A 9,112-nucleotide genomic window follows, 5' to 3' on the forward strand; every position below is an offset into this window, starting at 1 on the left:
TCTTAATATATGGACACAGTTAACACCATGAAATTTACCACTTCTAGTGATTCTGCCAACCCAGAAAAATGCATAATCTTTTTGAAGTTCATGTTTATAAAATACTTCCTTTCAAAACAAATACTGCTATAGTAATTAAACTGCAGCCCTGGAGAAAGATATCTCCACCAACAGAGCAAAATATAAAATGAGAAACAGACACAATTTGTCTTCCAAATGAAATGATCAGGAAGGTTCAGTAGCTGTCGAATAAGTTTTACAGACCCTACCAATTAACATTCTTTCAGAACAGAAAGTACAAATGCTGAATGTCATCACTTCAAATTCAAATATTCACCCCTACTCTATATATGTGTGTAATAGGAAAAGTTATGTAAAAAAAATGGGAATGTTTAAAGAGGAACATGTTTACTCTAGTAGAACTGAGAATTATCCTCAAGGAATTCCAAAGCACTGTTTATAGTCAAACCAAGTGTTGATAATACATCAGCTTTATCTATTCCGAAAGCAGGTTGCCATAGTACACAGCTTGTCATCATTGTTACTTGAAAGCAACAAAACTCTTCCCTTAAAATTGAGTCTATAATTTTGCCTTCTGTGAATTCTGGCTTCTTTTTCTGGTCTGTCATGATTTGGGTAAGTATCTCAAGGTCCATATGTTAAAGGCTTAGTCCTCAGGGTAGTACTACTGGGAGGTGGTAGACCCTTTAAGAGATGGGCCAAGTGGGAAGTCTTTAAGTGATTGGGTAATGCTCTTGAAGGGGACAGTGGGACCCCCAGCCCTTTACTATTCCACTCTTTTTGGTATCCTGGCCACAAGGTGATACCTTGCTCCTCCTCTAGGCACTCCCACCAAGATGCATTCCCTCCCCAAAGGACTAAAATCCATGGGGCCAACCCATCATGGACTGATATCTCTGAAATTATGAGCCAAAACAAACCTTTCTCTTTATAAGCTGATTAACTCAGGTATTTGTTATTGTGATGAAAAGCTGACCACACAGAGTCCTACCTCTCCTCAGCATCCCTCTGCCTTCCCCCAGAATCATGGTTAAATCCACGCAAAATTCCTGATGCGTTTCTGTGTAGTCAAGTGTAGAACTTACACTCTTCTAGAAGGAAGAGCACTGCACTCTTCCTCCCTGTTTTCCTGGTTCACGAAGTGGGAGGGCATATGACCACGTGAAGGCAGGACACTACCAACTGTTCAAACCAGAATGGTTTTTCTGGGGGTTTGTTGGGGATAACAGTGTAGCTCTCCCTCAGACTTATCAATTTGGTGTATTATAATCTGGATAGGTATTAGACAGAGTGTATGCCTGGGGATGGTTGCAAGCTTTGTCATGCCATGGCCCACAGAGGAAATACTTGTGTAACACACTGGATCCAAAGGAAATGGGGAGTCCAGAGGCTCAGCATATGCCAGACATAACCCACTAAAGGTCTAACTCAGAGGACTGATGGTTTTGAGACTCACTACCCATTCTCAACCCATACAGTCAGATTGGCAAAGAAGCTCCAGCCAAGGGCAAGCAAAGGAAGCACTCTGCTCCAAAATATTGCTAGAAAGCATGGGGAGGCCAAACAGAGAAAGCTACAGAGCAGAATGGGGCCTGCATCCCACCCCACACACATCTGTAGACATTTCAGTGAATCTGAGTAAGCTGCAAGCTGCAAGCCCTGGTTAGGGATTGAGCTTCAGAAGTGAGACCAAGGGTTTTATTCTGTGGTTGAGCTTCAGAAATGAGACTAAGAAAGGGCTGGACTTTGAGGAAGAGGATGATCTTGGACGATGCTACCACCACACCCAGAGAAGAGGCCACATCCACATTTCATTGGCCCAGGGAAATCCAATAAGTTAGTAGCCTCACCAGGAGTGGAGAGATGGTTCCTACAACTAGCCATACCCTGTGGTTTGACTGAATGACACTCTCTTCAGCTCTGCCCCTGCTTTTTTTTAATGAAGTAGTAGTTTGGACTCCTTGAAACCCAGGGACACTAGGGCAGCAGGTGAAAGGAAGGGCCGAGGCAAAGTCAACCATTTTCAGCTTAGGTTTCCACACAGCTTCCTAGAAAGATGAAAACTTGAATAAGAAGTTTTAAGTTTGAATAAAACCCTATCACTATAAACTGAAGGATAAATATTTGTTTATTCTACAGAAGTGAAATTTAGGGAACTCTGGGCCAAGAACAGAATCTTGGAGATAAGCAAATATGACTGCTTAATTGGTTAGCTGCCCCGTAATTAAATTTCTTAATAGTGAGTTTTGTAAATCCAGTTTAACTTATTCAAGCCCCCCAAAAAAGAACAAAGCCCAGTTTGCCAGGAGAGACAGAGTTCTTCCTTGCTCTATCAGATCTCTTTGGAAAGGTTCATTCCACAAAAAAATTTACAAAGGAAGTGTGAATTTTTCCTTAGAGTTCATTGTAACTGGACCATACCATTTAGCAAGGGAGTAAGTGGAAACTTACAGAGCAAGAAAAACTGCCGACTTGGCTGATGAAAATAATTCCTCATCCATACAGTCTCTAAAATATAATGGTTGTGCTGGTCCTAGCCTGTTTCCCTCAGAGGCACTCCTGCCCTTCCCCAGGCAGCTGTCTATATCAGGGAGCCAGTGTTGCAGGCTGCTTCCCAGGCTCCCTGGTCAGCCAAAGCAGAGGACTGGAGGGTGCGCGAGGAGAAGCAAGGGAGTTCTCCCCATTCTGTCTACCTCAAGCAGCTGCTTTGACAGAGGCTGCATCTATTCTTTATCTAGCTCTCATCAAATGGGATCCCTATGGTTCTAGCTCTTGCCAAGTGACTCTGACCATTGAACCCCAGTAACAGTTTCCTCCCCTTGTCCTTCCAGCCTAAAGGTGACAGTGGCTTCTTGCTTTGGCCAACTTCTGGGTCTAGCTTCTAAGTTGTCATCACCTGTTTACTCGTGTCCACAGTTGTCAAAACCAGTTTTATTAAACTGGCCAGACTAATACAACTACTAGTTAAGTAAGTAAATATACAAACAAATCAAGGCCCCAATGTGAACTGTGAACCATGCAAACAAAACATGTCATCCATGATGGAATTCGGGAGAAACCATGGTCTCCAGATTCTCCAACTGATGCTTTGTTCTTCACAACAACCATATAGATTAAGAATACTTCCTAGATTTAAGAGGAATAAACTCCTATGTCCTTTAATGTACCTATATCTCTGGAAGTTTGTGTGTCTATCTTGATTATCCAGGGATAAGCGTGCTGTGGTGAGAAAACAGCAGTATGAGTCAGGGTCCGCTGTTTCAGTTCCACCACTACCTATTGGTGTGATCTTTATGTCCCTGGGCCTATGTTTTATTTATTTGAAAAGAAGAAACTGAAGTATTTTCTTTTTGCAATCTCTTCCTGTTCTAAAATTCTGTGATTCTATGTTTATGGAAAAATTTTGCATATATACATGCCTCCAGGCATATAATTATTCTTAGAGCTAGGCACAAGGCAGATACCTTCTGTTGATGAATTTGCATTTCATCAGAGAAACGTGTCTATATCCAGTGCTCAAATTATAATCCAAAGAATTTGTCTGCCAACTTGTTTTATTATACTATCAACTTAGAATCTGAATATGTTTTAGATCTCTAAATACAATGTGGGCTCAATGAATTATTGTAAGGATCATCTGATTAGCATACCTTAAAAAACACTAGGTTTCTTGCTCTAAGGTAGATGGTTCCAAAGATAGCTACAATCATATATTCCATCCCACAAGTTCTTTCTTTTAATGGAAGTTTATTACATATTATTCTATAACTTTCTTTTCACTTGAACATATTTCAAGTGAATGTCTGAAATGTATTTCCATATCACTACATTCATTTGTACTTCATTTTTCTCTTTAAAGGCCAAATAGTACTTTGTAGGTATGCTGTTATTTAAACACTTACTGATTGGTGAATACAAAAGTTGTTTCTAGTTTCTCAACTTAATATGGTATTTGCTGTGAAATGATAGTTTTTATTAGATTTAATTTTTACTTTTAATTTTTATTAGATTTATTTATTTATGTATTTATGTATTTATTTATTTATTTATTTTAGAGGAGTCTCACTATGTTGCCCAAGCTGGTCTTCAACTCCTGGGCATAAGTGATATTCCTGTTTCAGCTTCCTGAATAGCTGTGACTAGAGACATGTACCACCACACCCACCCAGCTCCTTTAAATATATCAAATGCCCCCTTTTTTGGCATCTATTGAATATATATATTTTTTTCCTTTAATTTGTCATTTTGATTGAATAACATTTAACTTACTCGATGTGTAACATTCTATTAACACTGAATTTGATTTCCTATTTTATTTTGGTTCTTTTGCAATATGACCTTGTAGTACTCTAACAAGAGACAATCTCTTTTCCCTCCCCCTAAAATGGGACAGGATCTTAGATGGGTTTTGACTTAAGAGAATGCAAGAAAAGTGATGTCATGTCACTTTTGAAACTGAGACTCAGGAGACCTGCAGCTTTCAGCCTTTGATTTTGGGGATGTTCCTGCTTGGAATCCAGCCACCATATTATCAAGAAGCTCAGGCAGCCATGCTGAAGCCCAGGTGGAGGAAAACTGAACCCCCTGCCAAGAGCTCTAGCTGAGCTCTCAGCCAGCAGCCAGCACCAACTGCCAACCACATGTGTGAGGCTATTTTGGACCTTCTAGCCATCTTAGTGCCTACATAACATCATATGAAGCAAAAGAACTGTCTGGTCAGTGTACAGAAATAAATTGTTGTTTTAAGCTACTAAGTTTTGGTGGAGATTTGTCAAGAAGCAATTTCTTCCATTAAATGAAGCATTTAATGTTGAAGCAGAACTCCATGCCTAACACAGGTCAAGTTAGTCCTCCATTACCCACTCCTTCGTTCATTCCAGTGTTTATTGAACATGCACTATGCTAAATGCTGGGGACACAAAGAAGGTCAAATACAGACATGTTTTTGTCCTCGTGGATCTCATCATCTGGATGGAGAGACAGACATTAACAGAGAAATCTAAGTACACACTAAATTATAACAATGGTGGTGCTACTGAAAACTAGCATAAAGCACTCAACTCTGGGAGCCCCTAGTTGGGTAACTGATATTTAATAGGGTGGTTAGAAAGGGAAGTGAAGACTAAACTCCCAGATATCAAGGAAGATTAAAAGTTAACTAGGCAAAGGAGATAGCAAGAGTACTCCAGTCAAAGGGCTCATCACGTGCAAAGGGAGGATGGTATTTTCAAGCTCTGTATACATATATAAGAGATCATGGCTCAAGAGGAGGCTGGAAGCAAATAGGGGCCAGGCCATGTGAGACCTGCACAGTCCTCACAAAGGCAGACTTAACAAGAAGAGATCAACAACAAATCCCACTTGGATCAGATTTTCTCTTCAAACCCCAGTGGGAAGAGGACTAACCTGAAGTCCTCCATCATAGATACTGCATATACAGTGACACCCATGGGTGTTTCAGCACTCAGTGTACACGGTTATTGTGACCCTCTCCCTGTTACATTTCATTATACTATTTGCATACATCTCCATCTCCATAACTAGACTATAAAATACTTTTTGTGTGCAGAAGCTGAGCCTCATTCATCTTGTTATTCTTCTCCCATAATATCTAACACAGTACTGGGCACACAGCAAATATTTAAGTGTTTCCTAAAAACGCAAAAGACGAATAAATAATTCATTCACAAATAACCTGTCAGAAGGAATCTCCTGGAGGAAAATTCTATGGCCACATGCAGAAAGCCATTCCAATGAGAGCAATATTCTTAGCAAAGTCTTGCTGTAAAACATCATTCCTTTCTAATTTTAGCCAATTTTGAGTTTCATCCTCAATGAAGAACAAGAACACTCCATCACATTTTCAAAGAATGCTTTTGTGTACACTTTGAAGATGATTTCTGGGTCACCCTTAGTTTTCTCTCCTTTCAGTGGCAAAATATTTAATCTTGTCACCTTTCCTCAAAAAAGCCATTAGTTGCTCCCTGGATTCATTCCAAAACCTCCATCCCTCTTAAATTGTGGAAGCCAGCAATCTAGTAGACCAGGAAACAAGGTCAAAGATGCCTGAGGGACTTTGTGAGCAGCCCTCAGTGTGGAGGCAGGCTCTCAGTCTGCTCCTTTTCAGGCCAACTCAAATGAGTGCATGTGTATGCGTGTACACACATGTGCACAGCACACACAAGCAATGAAATTCATTTACCAGCTTGAAGAACAGTGTTTTTATTAAGTTTGCCAAATTCCCTCTGCTCTTCACCAGTCTTCCTCATCTGATGTGACACATGGTTTTTTGTTTTTTTTTTGTGAGAACTTTTCCTCCATATCTTTGTAAATGACATGACAAAGAAATGAGCAGCATTATTTTTATTGGTATCCCACCATCTTCTTCTGTGTGAAGGCACTGAACAGACTGTGAAATATCACCAAAAGTTCCACACTTCAACATTTCAAAAATTTAAATATCAATAAATCACTGGTCATTCTACAAATAATGAAGCTCTATTAACTCAAACAGCTGTTGTGCTTTTTGAAAAAAATATTTTTGACATTTGGGTGAAAAACTGTACAATTTTATTCTAAGCATACTGTTAAATTTCATTTACAATTTCCCATATTATCAAAGAAATATAAATCACCCAGTTTTTTAAATTGTAGCCATTAGAGAAGTCTGTATGATCCATTTAAATGAGATCACATGTAGGATACTCATTCTGAGCTGTAAAGTGCTCAAAAAATTAGGTACTATTTTTGTGCCAAAAAAAGGAAGATTATGTACATAATATTATTACAAGTAACTCTTAAATTTAAGTTAGACCATTTTATCAATTCAACAAATCCCAGTTTCAGAAAGATTTATGAAATATATTTATTTTTAAGGCCTACACTGATCCAAATTGCTCCAAAAATTACTTTTGCAATAATCATTACATTTTTAAAACAACACATAGCAACACACTTAACAAGAGTTTATGCATACATTATCTCAATCATTTATTGGCATAAGAATAAAAAAATTAGAGAAAATATTGTTTTATTTGTGATTTGAAGACAAAAGTGTTAGTGCAGTGATGATGAACTGAAAAGTTTTATTTTATCAGCTCATATAATGCACTGCTATATAATTAGTATTTCCAAGAATTTGCAACAATAGAGCACTACCAAAAATAGACACCTACAAAATAAACATCTGCAAGACCTCAAACAGTTGCATAACTCAAAATTTTTTTTAAAAAATGAACGTCTTTACCTTACCAAACACATAAATAATCTAAGCAACTGCAAAAAGCAAAGAACTTACTTTTAGATTAATCCAGAATCCAAAGTGTATTTTAATAATGCACAAACTTAGTGAATGAAAGGGTAGTAATAATCATTTCTGTTTCTGCAGAAAGTAAAATTCTGCAAATATCCAAACATGCTTTATAGACCCTTTAGGAGAAGATGGAGTCCAATTTTTAATCTAAAACCCCATTCCAAGTTGAAAATCTGTTGAGTTTGATGATAATCAGGAAAGAAATACCACAGCTGTCATCACAGGTTAGAAACACATTACACAATGTTCTGAGTGACCTAGAGGGAAGAGAACTTCTCAAGGTCACTCCAGCAGCCCACAGCGGAACCTGGGAAAAAAGTGTCTGGGTGAGGTGATCTGTCTTTCCAACTCATGCTCAAACACACACGACCCAACATTTTCTGCTCCAAAGAGAGATCAAGGTGACTTACTTTTGCATAATTTTTCTAGCACCCAGCAGCTAGGGATGGTTTCATTTACAGCACAGGGACAGTATAAAAATTGAGGACCAATTTTCTGTGTCGGGGTGAAAGGCACCTAAGAATCGAGCATTATCAACGACCCTCAGCTCAAACAACTCGCACTAGACTCACGCAGAAGAAGGCAAGCACAAAGAAAGCAAACACAAGTGTAATTCCACTGAGACACCCCCCCCCCGCCCCGACTGAGTTGCCCGCCTCTGCTCATTTTAGGTTTAACCTGATCCGGCGGTCCTTCCCTAATTAAAGGAATCAAAGATGTGGTCCCAAAGAGAGATCAAACTTTCTGCTCAGGGTCTTTCTTTTGACAAGAGCTTGGAGATCTCTCCAAGAACTAGACAGAGAAGAGTATTAAAAATGAGATAAAAATAGGAGAAACCACCTATCTCTCACTGTGAATCAAACTAGCTCCATGGCCCAGGGATCAGGGTACACAAAGTCGAGTTACACCCCTTAAAGATGTTTCTCCACACACTGACGGTGTAATCAGATACATTTCTAGCTCTTAAATTCAAAGTCCCTGACCAAATGTCCTGTTTCCGCTGACCTGTGTCCACAAGTACAAACTAACTTCCCAAGCTATGAGGAGACACCTGGACCCGAACACCTGCAGCCCAGGATACAGGGAGACGGACGGAGCCCCAAAAGGCGCGCGCGGGGATGAAGATGCCTGGATTCGATGACTTTGGGAGCCAAAGCTAGAGGGAGAGGAAACGAGTCCGAAGAGGCGCGCGTGGGGACCGGACCTGCGGCTCCCGCACACCGGAGTAGCGCTCGGCTGCAGGACCCCAACACCGCGCGCTCGGGCTCCTCCCCACCCTGCTCCTGGGTAGCCGCAGCCTCCTACCTGTCTGAGGATGAAGCTGGTCGAAGTGGTACTGCCATCGGATCTTTTCAACCTGCTCCTCCGGGTCGTGGTGCCTCGGGCCACCTGGACTCGACACACGGGGCCAGAGAGAAGCCAGTGAGGAACGCAGCGAGGAGCCGGGCGACCACCCCCGGCTAGAATCCACCTCCGGACCAGCACCCTGGGGTCCCCCAGAGCCCGCACCCAGGTCTCCTTTGCTTCTCCCAAATGCAGCCCACGCTCCCTCCCACCCACTCCAAGCCTCGACGGCTGAAAAAAAAATCCCAAGAACAGCCCAGGAGCACCCACCACATCCATTAACAAAGACTCCCAAGGTGCGGGGTCCGAGTCCCCGGCATCGGCTGGGGGAGACTGCGGGCTCCGGAGCGGGAGCGCGGAGACCCGGACGCGGGTGAGGAGGAGGAGGAGGAGAAAAAGAAGAAGGAGGAGAAAGAGGAGGAGCGGGAGGAGAAA

General features: G+C 41.1%; 1 protein-coding gene across 2 annotated transcripts in view; it reads right to left on the minus strand.

Annotated features, from left to right (window-relative positions):
• Positions 1 to 9,106, minus strand: part of Cacnb4 (calcium voltage-gated channel auxiliary subunit beta 4) — a 261,511-nt gene extending 252,405 nt beyond the window's left edge. For both annotated transcript variants that reach the window (XM_048812261.1, XM_015479177.2), the window contains exons 1-2: positions 8,948 to 9,106; positions 8,639 to 8,722 (exon numbers count right to left, since the gene is read on the minus strand). In XM_048812261.1, the coding sequence (XP_048668218.1) occupies positions 8,639 to 8,722; positions 8,948 to 8,956 (93 nt within the window). In that variant the 5' untranslated portion in view covers positions 8,957 to 9,106. The remainder of the gene's footprint in view (positions 1 to 8,638; positions 8,723 to 8,947) is intronic.
• Between the last annotated feature and the right edge of the window lie 6 nt (positions 9,107 to 9,112).

This window comes from Marmota marmota, unplaced genomic scaffold (assembly GCF_001458135.2).
Source record: "Marmota marmota marmota unplaced genomic scaffold, marMar, whole genome shotgun sequence".
In the NCBI taxonomy this organism is placed as follows: Eukaryota; Metazoa; Chordata; class Mammalia; order Rodentia; family Sciuridae; genus Marmota; species Marmota marmota.